This window comes from Macadamia integrifolia, unplaced genomic scaffold (assembly GCF_013358625.1).
Source record: "Macadamia integrifolia cultivar HAES 741 unplaced genomic scaffold, SCU_Mint_v3 scaffold947, whole genome shotgun sequence".
Lineage (NCBI taxonomy): Eukaryota > Viridiplantae > Streptophyta > Magnoliopsida > Proteales > Proteaceae > Macadamia > Macadamia integrifolia.
In genome coordinates, this window is record NW_024870592.1 from 205,717 (window position 1) to 224,947 (window position 19,231).

At 37.9% G+C, this 19,231-nt stretch overlaps 2 protein-coding genes and 1 pseudogene across 10 annotated transcripts in view; 2 read left to right on the plus strand and 1 right to left on the minus strand.

Moving 5' to 3' along the window:
* Positions 1-10,399, minus strand: part of LOC122070568 (zinc finger CCCH domain-containing protein 1) — a 32,166-nt gene extending 21,767 nt beyond the window's left edge. For all 9 annotated transcript variants that reach the window (XR_006137851.1, XR_006137852.1, XM_042634752.1 and 6 more), the window contains exon 1: positions 9,888-10,399. The gene's annotated coding sequence lies outside the window, so the exon portion shown is untranslated. The remainder of the gene's footprint in view (positions 1-9,887) is intronic.
* LOC122070570 lies at positions 3,912-5,280 on the plus strand (annotated as a pseudogene).
* A 2,264-nt stretch (positions 10,400-12,663) lies between the features above and the next one.
* Positions 12,664-15,447, plus strand: LOC122070571 (MDIS1-interacting receptor like kinase 2-like). The gene is made up of 3 exons (XM_042634755.1): positions 12,664-13,009; positions 13,526-13,822; positions 15,308-15,447. Exons 1-3 carry the CDS (start codon positions 12,664-12,666, stop codon positions 15,445-15,447), a joined length of 783 nt encoding a protein of 260 aa, XP_042490689.1.
* Positions 15,448-19,231: the final 3,784 nt, after the last annotated feature.

The following is a 19,231-nucleotide window of genomic DNA, read 5'->3' on the forward strand; positions in this document are numbered from 1 at the left end:
TCTTGCTCGAATCAATGGGTGCATTTTGGGTACTTTTTGTAGCTTCCTCAGATGTTGTGGAGATCTTTTCATGTTTGACTCCTTTCGTTTGGTTGGTATAGGTTCAGTAGATTCACTGTATCCTCTCTCTGTCACTTATAGTTGGGAGATCTCAAGGCCTAGATGTGTTGATACGCTACATACTTTTGAAATTTGTCTAAATGAATCAGAATTAGTTCTGAATGATGGTTCGTTTGAAGCTTAAAAACACCCTCACATTATAAGGGTGTCAATTGGCTCGGTTATGGTTTTTCTGATTCGGTTCAAAGGGATGATGAGGTAAATCGAAATCAAATTGAGAACCAATTCAGTTCTATATTTGGATACTCAAGTCGATTTAATTTGGTTCGGGCTCAATTTCGGTTCTAATTTGGATTTGTAATATGGTTTTAATTCAGTTATGTAAACGATTCCACTTATGGACCATGATGTGATGAACCAAAGACCATAATCTGCTCAAGTAATGGGCCTTAGAATATGTGATAATAAATTACAAAAAAAAAAAAAAAAAAAAAAACTAAGGTGAATACTCATACTCAAACTAATGGTAATTCGGTATTAACTGAAAAGAGGTGAATACTCATGTCCTCAGACTGAATTTGAACTGAATCAATTCAGCTTGGTTAATTCGACTCGATTTCAAATTCGATATCCAATTTCAATTACAAATTGACACCCTTACCTCACAGGTTCTCTCTCTCTTTCTCTCTCGATTTTGCACAAATGCTGAACAAGACACCCAATGCCTGCCTCCATGCATCTGAATAGAACAGGGGCATGCCAATATAACTATATAAACTTAGAATTAAAGTTTCAGCTGTTGGTGCAAACCTTGAGCATGTTCATGAAGCCACATCTGAAGGCTCCAACCATCCATTAAGGACATGGCTTACATTGTTAGCACTGAAAGAATTCTAGCCCCATAGAGCAGCAGCCAGTACAGCCTAATACATACTGGTTGGTTTTAATTTCTAAATGCCTTGTTGCATGTGTCTATTGGGATCAGGTCACTTATGTTGAACCACAATCTAACATGAACTAAAATTTTTTATTTGAGTTAAACAGCCCATCACCCAAGGAAATAAGAGTTTTAATTTTGGTTCATACAAGAAGTCCATCTGTATATTGTATATGTTACTAGCATTAAACTGTCCTTACTAGCATTACATATGTTGAACCCAATCCAACAAGTTCAGGCTTACATTTCTTTTACTTGGGTATATGATCTTCCTTCTTATGAACTCCAAAATTCCTTTAGCCTAGAGGTGACCTTGTTCTAAGCAAATGATTTGTAAGGAAAAATAAGCATTTTGATTTTTCTCGCAAAAAGTAAGCATTTTAATAAGATTGTTTGAATGATAAATCTATATGTGTATTTAGAGCATGTAAGGAAAAGGGCAGGTATAGCCTTGTGAGTTGAATTTTACACTATTTGGATTTTATTCTGGTGATAAAGGAGGGGGTGGCTTCAGATAGTTAATACCTTGTATTTTTTGATGATCACAATCAAGTAAGTTACTGAAAAGTAATAGCATATTCGCAGGGTGTCTTATTGAGTATGTGTTTCTACTTTCTCAATCTGGTCGCAGATTCAATTTTAACTTTCTCAGTACTCTCCCATTTTTTTTCTTCTGAAAAGGGGGAGTACTGGTCATGGTTCTAAGTATTGATAAGGGATCGACCATATAGGCTGAGACCAATACTTATATTTGACAGATCTCGATCAGCTATAAGCATTAGAATAGAGGTATAATCATAAAAAATAAAAAAATTAAAAAAAAATTAAAAATTAAAAATTAAAAAATAAAAATAAATTTTTTTTTTTTTATGAAAATAAAGAAAAATTGATTAATTCGGATCAAGAACTTATCAATATTGATGAATACAAATACCAGTATCAATACTGATAACTAAATCCTTGATACTAGTTGCAAAGCATGATTAAGGGGGTGTTTGGTTCGGTAAATCTTTAGGATGATATTCTTTAGAATGATAATTCTTAATTTTTGGAGTAGTTTGGTTCCACTAGGATGACCCTCATAAGTGAACATCCTACTTCCCACGAATGACCATATTACAAAAGATGTGTTCCAAATATGAGTTTACCTCAACACTTAAACTCAGACTCAGATTTGAGCAACCTTTTTACCACCTAGTATAAAAGGAGAAAACGGAAAGAAGTTCTCTACGGAAGCCAACATCTCAACCTGCGACCTCTCAAACCGCAACATATTCACCCCGCGACACTCTCACCGAGAGTTCGCCGTTGGCGACTGGTAAGCCCTCTCTCTCTCTCTCTCTCTCTCTCGATTTCATGGAGTTTTAGGTTTAGGTTTTTTAAAATCAAAACTCTCTATTTTGATTTCATGGAGTTGTAGGGTTAGGTTTTAAAACCAGAAGCTCTTTCATGGAGTTGTAGGGTTAGGTTTTTCAAACCTGAAGCTCTCTATTTTGATTTCATGGAGTTTATTTCAATTTCATGGAGTTGTAGGCTTAGGTTTTTAAAACCAGAACCTCTCTCTCTCGCTTTCTCTGTCCACGGCTCTCTATTGTGTTTTCATTGAGTTGTAAGGTTAGGTTCTTACTTGTTTTTTTGAATTTGATGAACTTTTCTTGATTTACTTATTCTTTGTTGTTTGTTCTGTCTGAGAACCTTTAGGATAAGTTTTGAATCATCCAGTCCAGAAAAGTACACTTCTGTTTATTTCTCACTTATATTTTTCTTAAGTGAATTAACATCTTACATTCTAGTTCCTCCCCCCCCCCCCCCCTCTTTCAATGGTTGTTCTTACCTAATTTTTGTCAAAGAACAGATACACTTATGATTCATTTGTCTGTGTGAATAAACTAATGTTCTTTAATTTTATGCAAGGTGATCAGTCAACGTGAAGATGTGTACCGTGTTGTCAAGGCTTTTGCCACCAAGGAAGAATGGATGAGCCATGAAGCTAAATGCTACATTCAGTGTTTGGTGTGGAAATAATGTCATTTTTCACTGTATTATACATTATTATTGATGTCTAACCTGGCTAGCATCTTTTCTAAATTTTAATTAGTTAAATCTAATATAGGGATGCCAATCTGCCATGATCTGTTAAAATTTTCTTCCACATCTAACTTATAACACAATCTGCCATTATCTATTAAAAGCAGTAGGGTTTTCTCAGAGGAGGTTTATTGGAGCCCCACTAAACTCACTTGATCCACCAAAATATTTTTCTGTTGACCTGTGTTTTCAAGTGTACTCTACTTTATGGTGCAGGATTGGAGACCCACCAGCTCAGAGGAGGTTTTCTCAGAGAGGCTTTCCTGGGAAGGTATATTTACACTAACCCTGAATTAAACAGAGTTCATGCCTTGTTAGCTTTATCTGTATTATACGTGTTTACTGGATAACAAGAAATTTTCCATTTTCCCCCACTTAAATGTTTAATATGCCATCTATTTTCGAAGTTCTAGTGAAATTTGAATTTTTAATGAAGTGATGAAATTGGAAAGTAAATTATCATAACCTCTTCCCTGATGGGGAAGAATCATCTGGTTCATTTGTCTTTGGGAGCTAGAATCTGCTTAGGATGCATAGGATTATTGTGCAATCTCTTTCAGGTGCAGCTACATGCATCAAGAATTCAAGACAATAGATAAGAGCTTCCTATTAGGAAACTTCATGTTTGCCTGACTTGCTAGTTAATTTCCTCAAGTTCTGGACTAACTCTCTTAATTCAATTAAAGTGAAGAATGACCTGAAAGTTCTGAAGATTCAGAACAAGCAGCAAATGCTAGCATGTGGGATCCTTCTTGCATAAGCGCAGGAACCTCTCTGTTGGCTATACTAATTTTTTGTGACTCTATCTACATCCTGGTCTGCAACTTTTGAGATCTTCATTTACTTTTCTCGAGCAATATACTGATCTCCATGTTCATCTTTGTCTCCTATCAGGCTTTCTGCTTTAGTGCTGATAAAGAGTCACTGCGAGAACCTCGAATAGTTCGTGTTGGACTTATTCAGAACACCACAGTTCTTCCAACAACTGCACACTTGTTGGACCAAAAGAGGGCTATCTTGCAGAATTTGAAGCCGATCATTGATGCTGCAGGTGCTTCTGGGGTTAATATACTATGCCTACAAGTAAGTTGGCAAATATATATAGCCAAAAAAAAAAAAACCATTTTAAGGATATATTTTTCCAATCAAATTGGAAACCCATTACTCTTTCTGCTTTTGGCCTGGTTCATATTGGTTCCCATTACTCTTTAACTGTTCATGTGGAACATGTAATGACACTGATTTCTATCAGAATCATATACCTAGAGTTGGGGATTTCAATGAGAGCACATATTACATGGAGGGGAACACAGGCCATCCTGTGTTCGAAACAGCTTTTGGGAAGATTGCTATTAATATCTGTTATGGAAGGCATCATCCTCTGAATTGGTTGGCATTTGGTTTAAATGGTGCTGAGATTGTCTTTAATCCACCTGCTACTGTAGGAGAACTCAGTGAACCAATGTGGCCTATTGAGGTTCGTGTATTCTTCTAAACTACTGTTTTGTATTTCAGGACAATATAGGTTCCCTTTTGAAGATTGCTGTTAATATCAGAGATTGTTGCAGAAACTATAGTGCTTTCACCGGTTTTGCCTTCTGATCTTGGATTTTAAACTCTGAATTTGGGATTGAATTGGTCATTGCCAATTCCAACCTGGATGGGATTGGAATTAGTCCCAAAATTCCGGGTTCACTCATGGCTGATTTCAGTTTGAATAAACCGATTTGATTCTGATTTTTGAAACCACGCTTCTAGTTATTGCAGGACATTGTTGTTAATTTAAAGTTACTTGCCACTGATGTGGTTTTTCAGGCCTGGAATGCTGCTATGGCAAATAGTTATTTTGTGGCATCTATCAATCATGTTGGAACTGAGACCTTCCCCAATCCATTCACTTCGGGTGATGGTAAGCCTCAGCATTCAGATTTCGGACATTTCTATGGGTCAAGCCATTTTTCAGCTCCAGATGCTTCTTGCACACCATCACCATCGCTTATAGGGATGGGTTAATGATATCAGACATGGACCTCAATCTCTGTAGGCAGCTGAAAGACAAGTGGGGATTTCGAATGACTAGCGGGTATGACATGTATGCAGAGATGCTTGCTCGGTATGTGAAGCATGACTTTGAGCCCCAAGTAGTTGATCCCCTGTTCAAGAAGAACCCTTCTAATGATGCTGGTAGAAATTAAGGTTGATATCTGAAACCTGTAAGCTGAATTGAAAGATATCCATGGTCAATGGAAAGCCTCTGTATAGATGAAGGTAGAAATAAGATGGATATAAGAAACTGTAAGATGGATTTGAAATGTGTCTTTGGTCAATGGAAGCAAGACTTTAGTACACTCCAAACAACCAAAAGTAACTTGGAAATCTTGAAAATGAAAGCAATGTAAATCCCTTGAGGGTTGGGTATCAATATGTCTAAGGCCAAAGTGAATGGGAATCCGTTCACTACGTGCTCTCAGAGTCACACGATTGGGGGTTGTGGGAGGAGAAGGCTGGATCTATGACCCTTAGATTGCAAACTGAACTTCATCACACGGTCAAGGAAAACTATGTCAGAAAACGAATGAGCCCAAAAGAAGAAGAGGGGAAATTCTTTTACATTATGTACACCTTGTATGTAATCAATTCAGTGCCGATACCTTGTAATTCTTCTTAATCAGTTAATGATTCAAATTTCCCACATGAAGCATTTATGTTCTAATAACTAATCTTGAAGTTCAAAGCCATTAATGGGTTAGTGATTCTGATTAATATTTTTAGAAACTGGATCATTTTTAATCTAATTATAACATGAAATGTCAACAAGATCATACTTAGGGTTCTTTGCAATCTGAAATGTTTATAAACCTCAAACACTCTTAGTTGTGAATCAAAGATGGAAGAAGAGAAAAACAATTACTCTGAATTTTGGAAATAAATAAAAAATAATAAAAAAGGTTACAGTTTTTCACTTCACCACTCTTATGTTTAACTAAACAATTTTATATGAAGAATTACTACATAAGATTAGGGTAACTAAACAGTTTTACAGTAAGAATCATTACACAGATTTAGGATGACCAAACAGTTTTACAGTATGAATCACTATACAGATTTAGGGTAATCAAACAGTTTTTCAGTAAGAAACATGTTCTAGACTTAAGGCAACCAAACAATTTTTCAGCAAGAAACACAATTCAAAAGAATGTCCATTGAAAGATTGACATCCATATCCGATACATACATCATTTGATTTACCGAACCAAACACCCCCTAAGGCTTCCAACAAGTTAGGACCTTGAAGGCATTCAGATTTTAATTTTAAGGTGTCTGCTGCCCAAATACGCTTAGTAATATTACAAGAAAAGAAGAGATGTTAAACCATTTCCCTTTCTAAACCGCACAATGGACAACGCTCATTTATAGAAAAGAAAGCACTAAGATTAACCTTGTGTTTAGGCCATCTTCTTTAACACATTCCAAATGATAAAATTTGAATTTAGGATGGGTTTTGGATTTCCAAAGGAATGCCCATAGAGAGCTAGTATCTTGAGAGGAAGATATCCTTCTAGAGGACAAGAAATTGGCAGCAAATTTGGTAGATAACTCTCTTTTTTTGAAAGGGTGGCAAAAGAGGAAATCCTCAGGTGCTGAATCTGTGAGATGGATTGAAGAGATTTTAGACATAGCTGGTGGGCTGAACAGGGAACAAAGTAATGGTAAGTTCCATGCCTATGGAAATTTACTCGGAGCCTTTGTCAACATCAACAGTCTATCGTAGATGGTGAAATTGTGGTACGCAAAACTTATTATACTCATTAAGAAGTCTCGAGTTTAAGTTTCATGGCCATTATCTTTCTCCTGCCAATGTTGACCCCTGACCACTTGGGGAGCCAGGGATCAAACCAGATGTTAATTGAAGCACATGACCCAACTTTCCAACAATTCATCTCCCTAAGTATGGATTAGAAACTTATTTCCAACCAAGATGGGTTAAAAGGGCCTGATTATGGATAGAATTCAATCTAAAACCAAGACCTCCTGCAGCTTTTGGCTTACATCCTTCATGCCACTTTAAAAGATGGATTTGGAAAACAAAAAACAAGACATCAAATAGATGGATCTAGATTTTTTTTTTTGGGGGGAGGGTGGGGTTGGTGTTTTAAAGGATGGATATAGAACTGAGCACAGATTTATCGCTATCTTAATAAAATATAAATAAATATAAGATATATAACAAATATAACATTTAAGCATTCGTTGCTAAAATATTTTCTATATTATTTAATTATAATTGCATCTGATATTTTGTAGTAGTTACATCAATATCTAAATTCATATCCAATTATCCAAATAAATTTCTGAATATACGGACATGGATAGTAAATAGATCAGACTTTGGACTCCAATTCTAGGAAAAACGTAGACATAGTGGATCAATAGGTCAAGATGTATTAGAGAATGTATAGTCAAATAATACTTGAAAATTAAAACATGGGCAATAGGATTTGCTGCCCGTAATCACATGCGTTAAAATGGAATAATCTCCTTCCCTCATGGTTTTGCAAATACCCTTTTGGTCTCCCCCCACGGCACCCCACCATCGTTAGAGGAAACTTCATCACAACTCCTCTCTACTATTCAAGCTCACCTTCGAGTTTTAGACAATACTTCCAACATCCTAGCCCACCTTATACCACTCCTATCTTGGTTCTCTAATTCCATCACGGAATCAAACCACTCCCAATATTCTTTACCTATAAATATATCAAGCCCACCACCTACTCACCTCCTCACTAATTACCTCACCCAACCCATACTTCTTCACCTTTAAACAAACACTTGCAAGGCCCACTACCATCCACTGTCCCTAAGCCGAATCCAACTCAACTTTTGCCTATTACCTCATCTGAAACAACAACCATTCCGACCTCTCTTCCCATTCATCCCATCGACCCCTTACCTTCCTCTTCCCTGCTTAGCTTTTCAGCATCTCGGAGAAGGAAGATAGTGCGTAAGTCCTGTCCTAAACCTTACCAACCTCTCAATATACTGAAATCAAATCATGTTATGTAAGGGCAAAATGAGTAAAGCATCAAAATGAAGAAGCCACCATCCTCTCAGGAACATTTTTTAAAGGATGCCCCCTTGGTAGCTAGGGAAAATCAGCACCACAGGGGCCTATGTAGATGATCTCTTGGAATTGTCAGGGGTTGGGAAAGGCCATGATCGTTCGTGCCCTTCAACACCTTTCCCAGGCTACACACCAAGATTTTGTTTTTCTAATGGAGACCAGATGTAACAAGAGGAGAATTAATCGGATAGCTCGCAGACTTTAGCTTACTTTTCAAGTCAGTCCATGAATCAGACATGATTGTGCAACCAGTTTACTTCCAAGAATATTTTATTTCGTCGGCATATTTTTCAAGGTCCTTTCTTGCTTTAGGAATTATTCTTCCACGAAGGGTTCCATAACATGGAATAGGAACACTAGGACCATAAAGGGTTGTGCACTTCACAAAATTGATGAAAGCATCCGATTGAACAACATTGAAAGAAATTTTATTTTTAATAAAAAGATCACGAAGAGATTTCCCCCAAGTTGGTTTGTCAATCTTATGGATCATTTCCTCCATTGTGGACTTCCTTTGACTAGTTATAGTTAAAGGAGTCAAAGGAGAAGAACCAACTATACTCTCACCACTGGTACAACTCTTCCGCTTTTTACTACTTGATTCTGAATTAATAGCAAGAAGAGCTTCTGCTCGGACATCATCCGATACTTTCTCACAAGAGGCAACATCATGACCACTAACCTTAGCTAAATGATACTTGAGTCGAGTGACCCCTCCAAAAACTTGTTTTTCACAAAATTTGCATTTGAAATGTGAACTATCAAGTTGCTCAGCATGTTGCCAAAACTTATCTTTTTGTCTTCCCATTTTTCCTATTTGTTAAAAGTTGAAACACAAAAAAAACAGCATAAATCATTTCATATAAACAAACAAATAAATCATATTAATAATTACATTACATAAGCAAATAGCCTCTGGATAATTAACGAATCAAGTTTTCAAGTCCCACTAACATGCATAGCCTTTACAATAGCATTGGTCATTTACACCTTATGATCATTTTCTGAATCAAACAAGAAGACCTTACCATAGTTTCATTAGCATGCATAAGACTATATAGAAAACAAAAGCCTAACATTGTAAGCAATCAACTCTTAAAACTATTATCAAGCAAATAACCTCATAAGCTAGGAGCCTAGGACCCATCAACTGATTAGAGTCTAGAAAGGCCGAGACCCAAATGGAATGATGTTCAGATTCAATATGAGAGTATCTAACTAGCTGACTTTGAGCCATGAGAGGGAAAATATTTTACTGCATAGACCCACCAGTTATAAGTTATAACAGGAACCATTTATTCAGATTTTCACACACTATAGCTACTACATCCCTATTGCAATTGTTGAATAAGAACCACAAAATGAAACCAGACAAATTATAGTGTTTCTTGACATTATTGAATAGTATAGTCATAAAATGCAGAGTACAAGCAATTGCAAACATAGTACTGCAACCATGAAGTTGTATTTGAGTCCAGCATAACCAAACACTGAAAATGATTACTCACAGCCTCATAGTTTACAAAGAATATAAATGAATACTGATTGGTCTAAGGAAAAAAAAAACACTAAAGAAAAAGCACATAAAGAGTTGAAGAACACATTTCAGATTTCAAAGCTTGAACAAAACACTCATGAAAAAAGAGAAAAAAAACTGAAGAACACATACGGACATACCTGCAACCGGCAGAGAAGAGGAACCCTTCGGCCCTTCCTGTGTCACCGGAGTATCACAGAAGGGACAAGAGAGAAGAGAGAAGAGAGAAGAAACCGCCGACCAACCTCTGAAGAAACCGCCCACCAATCTCTGAAGAAACCGCCGATCAACCTCTGAAGAAACCGCCGACCAACGTCACCAACCTCTGAAAAAACCGCCGACCAACCTCACCGTCGAGCAATCTCCTTTAGTGCTCCCGAGCTCACATCGCCATGGCTTCGGCTGAGCAACCTTTGTAGAACCGGAAGTATTGAATCTGTCGATTCTGTCCCAAAACCTTAAATCCCTTGCCTCAGGATGAAGTTATGAGAAATAGATGTAACAAAGAGGAGATTATAGGATTTTTACAGTAGGCGGAGAAAGAAGAATGAAAACAGAGCATAGAGGCGGAAATTTGGGGGAGAACCGGAGAAGTGAGAACGAAGGTTGCGCGGTGGAAACTTTGGGAGAATGAAGAAGAAGATGAGAAAAAAGCAAAACCCTCTTTCGGTTTTGGCTTTGTTATCCGGTTTTTTTTTTAAGTGTGTTTGAAGTTTGAACCGAATAATTCGTTTATATCGGTTTGGCCCGATATATTCGCGTTTTTTAATCCAATTAGAAACAAGCGCAGATTTTATGGACTTTTATTTTTAATTCGGATTCAGTCAGAATTTTTCATTTAACTTGGAAAAATTCTGTTCGCCTATGTCAGTGGGAGGGTCGGAGATCTTGCATCACGCACCTCTTTCCCCCACCTCGAGCGGCCATTCATTGTGGCGTCAGAAAAATGTGTGTGTGTGTGTGTTTTTTTTTCCGGTCTAGTCCTAAGGGCTCATACTGACCCCATAACCGCATGGACCAGGTTATATGGTTTTTATTTGACTTTCACTGAAAACATATGGTTCTCATTCAACTTTCACTAAAAACAGTGAATAGCATTAAACAACCCTGTGTGAAACTGTGAGTAAGGATGTCAATTTCAAACCGAAATCGAGCCGAATTATTCGAATCGAATTTATTAGATTCAAATTTGGTTTGAATATGTGAGTATGCTATTCGGTTCGACTCGATTTCAATTTAGGGTGTCAGAACCGTCGGTTCAAACCGAAATCAAACCAAATTGCTATTATTATTCAAGAGTGTTTTTTGCAAGCTCTATTTTTGTATGTGGTAAGTGTTTTTTGCAATTTATCATCACATTCTTACAATCTAAGATAATTTTGGAGTTAGCAATGGCCATAAGGCTTATAACTTGAGCCCATATGACATTTGGTCCATTAGAGTCATGGTTCAAAAGTGGAATCGTTTTCATAACTGAATTAAAACCAAGGTAGAAAACCGAATTAAAACCACATATCAGAACCGAATTGGAATCGTAACCGAACCGAGTGGAATTGAATTGGTTTGAGTATCTAAATATGGAATCAAGTCAGTTCTCGGTTTGGTTATGGTCCAGCTTATCATCATTTGTAACCTAATCAACCGAACCAAATAACCGAAACTGAATCGATTGACACCCATAACTGTGAGTGGTCCAAGGTGTGCTTAGTGGAAGTCAAACTTAGGATGTTCGAGTTTATGGCTCATACCAAGTTCATTGCTCACCAATTCTGCTACCCCGATGATTGGACCCTCAAAGCTAGTCAGGTGGAAAGCGTTAGCAAAAAAGAGAGCGAGGGAAGAGACCACCTTAACGACTTTGACTGAAAAGAAAATCACAAAACCGAGTGGAGTCTTGTCTGGCGGTCACACCAAATATTTAGGCAAATTTGTTTTGTGTTGGAAGACCTTGTTGACTCAGGATTCCGTTCGGTCTTGACCTATGTTAGCAATTCGGCCGAACCAAATTTTTTCAAATCAAATCAAAAATTCGGACCGAATCCGAAATAAAAATAAAATTCGGTAAAAAATGCGAATTTTACTAATTTAAATTTAAAACACGAATAATTCGGGCCGAACTGAATTAAACCGAATTATTCTACCCACTTAAACAATATTTAAAAAAAAAAAAAAGAAAGCAAAAACAAAAAAAACAAAAAACAAAAAAACAAAAAACAAAAAACAAAAAAACAAAAAACAAAAAAACAAAAAACAAAACGTCATATTCGCTTTTTTGACCGCTTTTTTGACCGAATCCTTAAATTAATCAATCGAATTATTCCGAATAATTCTCCGCCCGAATAATTCCCGAATCCGAATTTGCTAACTATGGTCTTGACCGATTTTGATTCAAGATTGAATCGGAATCCGTATGAATCGATCCAAAACTAGTGTTTTAACATTCTAATGGTGTAATTTCAATACAAGGATCAGACGAGTCAGATCAACTAAAATCGGATTCAACTGATTCAAAACCGATTCTTGAAACTCAAATAACACTTAGGTATTTCCTGGAAGTCTTTCAATGGGATTAGCTGAACAGAACAGAGGATGAAAGAAAACAACAAAAAAGTCAAACGCATCAAACACAATAACAACAAAAAGGAAAATCCCAGCCACATGTTTTGTTGACTTGACCACCACAATTTTAATTTTCAGATAAAAAGAAGCTTTGATATCATTTATAAAAAGGCAAAGGATAGATCAAACTGTTCCATGAATGGCGTCCTTCACTACATTATTTGTATTGGAAATAATTGTTGTTGGTCTATGGGTGGCTGCTTCTTTCACCATTGTAAGCCCCCTTGCAACAATAGCAGTAGCTTATTGCAAAATCTCAATCAGTTGGACCTAGGAGCTAACTTTCATACAGGTTCAATGCCTACACAGATGCTGAATTTGAAAAAGCTACAAGGGTTGAGATTAGGAGGTAACAAGCTTTCTGGTTCAATACCTACACAGATTGGGAATTTGACTAATCTAAATCATTTAGACCTAAGTTATAATGAGTTTACTGGTTCAATCCCTATAGAAATTGGAGATTTGGAATGGCTGAAGCTACTTCATCTTGCACACAACAATCTAAGAGGTTTAATAACTGTACAAATGGAGAAACTTGATTTGTCTTCCATAGATTTGGATTTGTCCTACAATGATTTGGAGGGTCCTGTACCAAATGATATAGCTTTAAAAACTCAACCAGAATCATGGAATAATAACAAAGGTTTATGTAGTAATTACTGGGGTGGGTCTCCCATGTAAAACTAAAAAGAAAACCCTGGATCTCCCATGTAAAAAAGCAAAGAGAAAGGGCTTAAACCCAAGATTCCAATTATTATCTCTTTCTGGCATCATCATAATTGTTGCATTTGGTATTGTTACTGCCCAGTTCCTCTTTAGAAAAAAGTCTATCAATTTCACCATTGACACAACAAGAACTCAAAAAAATGGAAATATATTTTCCATATGGAACTACGATGGGACGATTGCATTTAGTGATATCATGGAAGCTACAGAAGAATTTGATATCAGATATTGCATTAGGACCGGAGGTTATGGGAGAGTTTACATCGCAAAGCTACCTACAGGAAAAGTAGTAGCTGTGAAAAAGCTTCATCGCCTAGAAGCTGAAGAGAGAGCCTATGAGAACAGCTTCACCAATGAGATCACGTATTAACAAAAATACGGAACACTGTGAAACTCTATGGATTTTGCTGTCATCTAAGGTGTAATTTTTCAGTTTACGAATACATAGAAAGAGGAAGCTTAGCTTATTATGTTCTTGGAAACAAAGAAGAAGCTGTGGAATTGGATTGGAGGAAACATATAAAAGTCATCAAAGGGGTCGCTCATGCTTTACCTTACTTGCATCATGATTGCTCACCACCATTAATTCATCTGGACATATCGAGCAACAATGTCTTGTTGGATGCAAATCTTGAACCTCTTGTAGCCGACTTTGGAACTTCAAGATTTCTAAATCCTGGTTCATCCAACCGCACTATACTTGTAGGCACATATGGGTATATTGCTCCAGGTAAGTAGGGTATATTGCTCTAGGTAAGTAACAATATCTTCTTCCTTTTTCCATGTTTATAAGCCTAAGAACATTGTCAATGTTTGAACCATTCAATCATTTTTACACCCGCCCACACCCCCCTAAAAAAAAATAAAATAAAGAATTTACCATGTAGATAGGTGCCACAATGGTCAATGCCCAAAACTTTAAACTTTATTACATATAATCCATATTTTTTTCCCCTGATTTTCATTAATTTTCTAGTATTTTCCATAAACAAAATTGTGGTTAAACTCAAATTCAAGCTTAGACTCATCTAAAATAATTCAATTTCTCAATTCAAGTATCCACTTATCTACAAGTATGCCCATCTGAAATATAATTTCATGATTTTCATTTTTTAGTACAAGCCTAAAGGCCGATATCTTATGATGTGCTCGAGCAACTACATACTAGCTCGTCTACCTAGGTGAATTCTCATTTCAGCCTCATTCACATTCCAATAACATAGTGGGCTTGGTAGTATGGTCCACAATGCATCAACAGGAAAAAGATGAGATCTCTTTATAAAGGGGGTACTTTCCTAAATCTATAAAATAAGAAAAAAATAAATTAAAAAACAAATTAATGGGTTTACAAGACAAAGTAGGCATTCAATTTCAGAAACGACGTTTTGTATTAAAAATAGATTTTTCAATTTTTGTGTCAAAATGCTGTTTAAAAAAAAAAATGGTGTTTGGTGAGCCTGTTTCAAGAACAATTACCCTATTGTATTTGGAGTGAAACCGAAATGATGGAACAAGGTTTCGTTATATTTGGTAAATATATTTTTTAATATAGAATTTATTTTACTTTTCAAATCAAAAGAACTTGATTGCGTAGCAAAGTAAAATTTAATAATCAAATTTGATATGTTTCAAAGTTAGTTATACTATCATGTGAGGTAGCGATACAAAATTTTCACTTTATTATTGATTTGATTTCATTTTCCTTTCCTTTATTTTCCATGCAGCCAAATGGAAACCCAATATATATATATATATATATATATATAGAACTTGATGCTTGAGAATCAACAAAAGACTCATAGCCATAGGATTTGATTTATTGTTACCTTCTCATATTAGTCTCAAATTTTGATTTATTGGAGAAAGAGTTCCTACGAATTGCTTTGTCTATTATAGTATTATGTTCAGTGGTTCTCTTATTTATGGTCATTGTCCATGGTAATACTAAAAGGAATAACTCCAAAGGGTAACCGAGTTGGCAAGGGACCCTCGCCTCAAAAAGCATGTGATTCTGAATTCGACTCCTCTTACCTCTTTAGGAGCACTCACACGAGATATTTAGTGCTCACTGCTTTCAATAAAAGTATGACTCAATCCATGCAGTTATGGGGTCAATATGGATCCACAAGACTAATCAAGCCAAAGGCTGACGGTGATTGAGAGTTGATATCTAATGCTTTTACTGATTATATTGACATTAATGGTCTGAAACCAGGAACCCAGGAGGTCTTTTGGTTTAAACAAACCATTGTCTACGAAGATGGGATGGCACAATGTGGTTATTGTGGGAAGGTTGGACACTATGTCCAAAACTGCGGGGAGAAGATAGCGATGGACGCAGCCAGGACTAAGTAGGGAGAAGCTATTCCTGATGCGGTAAACCAGGACGCCACTGCCAGAGTTGAAGTGGCTGACATGGTTTCTGATAGGGAGGAGAAGGGCTAGACGGTGGAGAGAAGATCTTCCCAAGTTGGAAAGAATCCAGATTCCGTAGGGCATGATTCCCTTTCCAACTTGAGAAGAAACGGCTTGGAAGATAATATCCTAGAGTCAAATGAGGGGAGGACACATGGCAATGTTGAGATCGTCCTCCCCATCCATCAAGGATAAAATATGGAAGGCAATCCGGTATAATTCCTTACAAAAGAGGGGCATTCCGAATCTGGTTCTGTAAATGAATCAGAGTACGGGTCGGATACCCTTGAGGAGGATGGAGCGATGGATGCGGGTCAGCGATCAGTTGGACTCTCCAGTTCTGGGTGGTCTATCTATGTTGCTGAGATGCACGAAGACCACGGTGACACAGTTCGCGATACCTCTCAATCTATTATAGCCATCCCTGCCACCCAAGTGGTTGGTGGTAATGTAATCATTCACCACAGAGAGGTGAACGCCACAGGAATTGAAGAGGCTGGTCTCAACCAAGTGATGCGAAGGAAGAGGCAGAAGGGATTATCTACCAGCATTGAGGCGCAAGCTCAGAGAAAGTCTGGCCGTATTGGCCTCTCAAGAAAGTAATCCATGAATGTGCTATTCTGGAATATAAGAGGCATGAAGAAGGCTATTGCAAAATTAGCCTTGAGTAACATTCTGAAGGAGAAGTTCCCTGAAATAATCTGCATTGCAGAACTTATGGTTGATGTCATCGCCTTCCCTAAGCTTTTCTTTAATAGGCTGGGATTTGATATCGACTTTATCCATAATAACAGATCAGACAAAGTTTCAAACCTGTGGCTGATGTGGAAAAGAAATATTAGAAGACCGGACCTTGTGTCTGCGACCGACCAGCATATAACCATCTCTCTAGAATGGCACCAAAAAATTATTAGAGTCTCTGTCATCTATGCGAATTGCTTTCGAGCTAGAAGAAGAGAACTCTGGGCCTCCCTGGCTGCCTCTGCGCCTGCTCAGAATATGCCTTGGCTTGTAGTTGGTGATTTCAACGCCATCTTGGCTTCAAATGAAAAGAGGTCCTGGAGCCTTTAATATGGGGGCGGCAGCTAAATTTGGTGTTATGGTGGACTCTTGCAATCTCATGGCCCTTCCTTCTTAGGGAAGCAGGTTCACTTGGACCAATAATAGGAGGAGAGGGAATGTCTTAGCTAGACTGGATAGAAGCTTTTGCAATAACGCATGGGTTGAATTTTTTCATGAGGGAGTTCAACAGGTTCTCTAGAAAATTGGCTCAGATCATGCGCCAATTTTTATTTCTTCGATTCCCGACCAAAAACCGAACAATTGCCCCTTCAGATTTCATAGACACTGGGTGGAACACAAGGATTTTTTATCTGTGGTAAGTACTTCATGGAGCGGCTGGACTCTTAGCACCAACTTATATAGGGTTGCATAGAAGCTTAAAAGACTTAAAGGCGCCCTAAAGCTTTGGGCAAAAAATGAATTTCCGAATTTCAATATAGAGCTTGAACAGGCAAAAAAGGAGATGGAGGAGGTCCAAAAGAAAATTGACGAAGATGGCCTTGATGATTTTTTATTTGCTCAAGAGGCGGATGCCAAAACAAGGTATTTAAAGGCAATGGAAAACTATGAAAAAATGTGGGCTGAAAAATCGAGGATTTGATGGAAGAAGCCTGGGGACAGATGTACAAAATTCTTCCACCTCTCGGTGAAGATGCGAAGAATTAAAAACACTATTAGATGCTTAAAGATAGATGATGGTGCTATAATATCAGAGTGATCAGACCTAGAACACTATATGGTGGACTTTTTCACTAATTTTCACAAAGCAGTGCCTGTGTCTGGGCATCCCTCGATCCTTGACTGCATCCCTTGCGAATTAGTGCAGCGAGATAGAGCCATTTTGGATAGAATGCCTTCAAGTTTGGAGATCAAGGAGGTGGTCTAGAGCCTTGATCCTGCTAGCTCTCCCGGCCCAGATGGGTTCCTTGGTGAGTTCTTCAAGCACTGTTGGGATATTATAGCATATGATGTTTGCAACGCTATTCGCTGCTTCTTTATTTCTGGAATCATGCCTCGGGGGATCAACAATAATTTTCTCTTACTTATTCCAAAGACTAAAGGGGCTGACTCTTTGGATAAATTCCGCCCCTTGTGTATGGAAAATTTTATTTGCAAAATAATTTCTAAAACTCTTGCCATGAAACTGGCAAGCTTCCGTCCGAGAATTATTTCGCGAGAGCAAGGGGCCTTCCAAAGGGGGAAAATTATTCATACAAATATCTACTTGGCTTTGGAGCTAGCTAATATGATGTCGACTGCGACGAGAGGAGGAGGATGGGTGTTAAAATCGACATCAAGAAGCCTTTGACACAATTGATTGGAGCTTTCTATTCTTAGTCATGAGGAAATTTGGATTCTCTGAAACCTGGATTGGATGGTTTCATCTGTTGTTGGATTCTGCAAAAATCTCCATTCTTCTGAATGGAGGACCGGTGGGTTTCTTTAATGTCGGTCGAGGGCTGAGGCAAGGTGACCCTTATCTCCTCTCTTATTTGTTTTGGCTGAAGAGGTCCTGTGTAGAGGGCTCAATATGATAATCCGAGAGAAGAAAATCAAACCCATAAACGACCCTCATGGATGCCTACCCCTAGTCATATGCTGTTCGTCGACTACATATTCATATTCACCAATGCATCTATAAGGTACGTCAGGAATCTTAAATCCTTCTTAATTATGTATGAAGAATGGTCAGGTCAACACATCAGCTTGGAGAAGAGCAAGGTGTTTTTAGGGAACATCTCTGCAGCTAGAAAGCTTGTAATATGAGAGACGATGGGAATCCCAATTTGTAGTTTGCCCACTAAGTATTTAGGTGTGGAAATTTTCAAAGGTAGAGCTAAGAAAGAATTCCTCCTCCCTGTGATGGACAAAGTTAAGGCGAGACTTGCAAGCTAGAAAGGAAGGCTGCTCTCTATGGCAGGTAGAGTGGAGCTCGCCAGAATTGTGGTGATGGGCATACCCATGCATAGCTTCTCTGTATACTGGTGGCCATCTGAGCTCATCAAGATTATGGAGAAGTGGATTCGCAACTTCATCTGGACAGGAGATGTTGATATGTGCAGATCCATCACAGTAAGCTGGGATCAGTGCTACAAGCCAAAATTTGAGGGTGGACTAGGTCTGCGCAGGTTGAGGGAGATCAATGAAGCCCTGTTGTCCAAGGCAGTTTGGAAGACGAAGCATGATGACGACCCAGCTTATAGATTTTTGAAATCTCGCTTCACTAAAGCAGATGGATCTCTACGAAAAGGCCACATGTCCTCTTCGATATGGACGGGTTTTCGAAAATTAGGGGAGTTTGTCTCCTTAAATGAAAGATGGATCATCGGGAATGGAAGGAAAATAAATTTTTTAAATGATAGATGGCTGGGGCCTAAGACTATCGCTGACCTTATGGAGACAGAACAAAATTCAGACGAAGCATTCAGTGGTAAGGTTGATCAAGTCATTCAAAATTACGAATGGAATTTCCCCAATTGCCAATCGAGTAGAATGACTGAAATCATCAACATCGTCATGGAAATCCCTCTCCCCTAGTCTGAGTACGAAGATAGGTGTGTTTGGAGCCCCAACACTGATGGGATTTTTTCGACCAAATCAGCATGGAATACAATTAGGCGGAAAAAGGACTCAATCTCTTGGGAGGCCCTGATCTGGTCTA

Excerpts from the sequence above, each read along its gene's own strand:
- LOC122070571 (XM_042634755.1), top strand. The coding sequence starts at position 12,664 with ATGCCTACACAGATGCTGAATTTGAAAAAGCTACAAGGGTTGAGATTA. Across the intron at positions 13,010-13,525 it reads ATCATGGAATAATAACAAAG|TTTACGAATACATAGAAAGA; the intron begins GTTTATGTAGTA and ends GTAATTTTTCAG. Across the intron at positions 13,823-15,307 it reads ATATGGGTATATTGCTCCAG|GAACCCAGGAGGTCTTTTGG; the intron begins GTAAGTAGGGTA and ends GTCTGAAACCAG.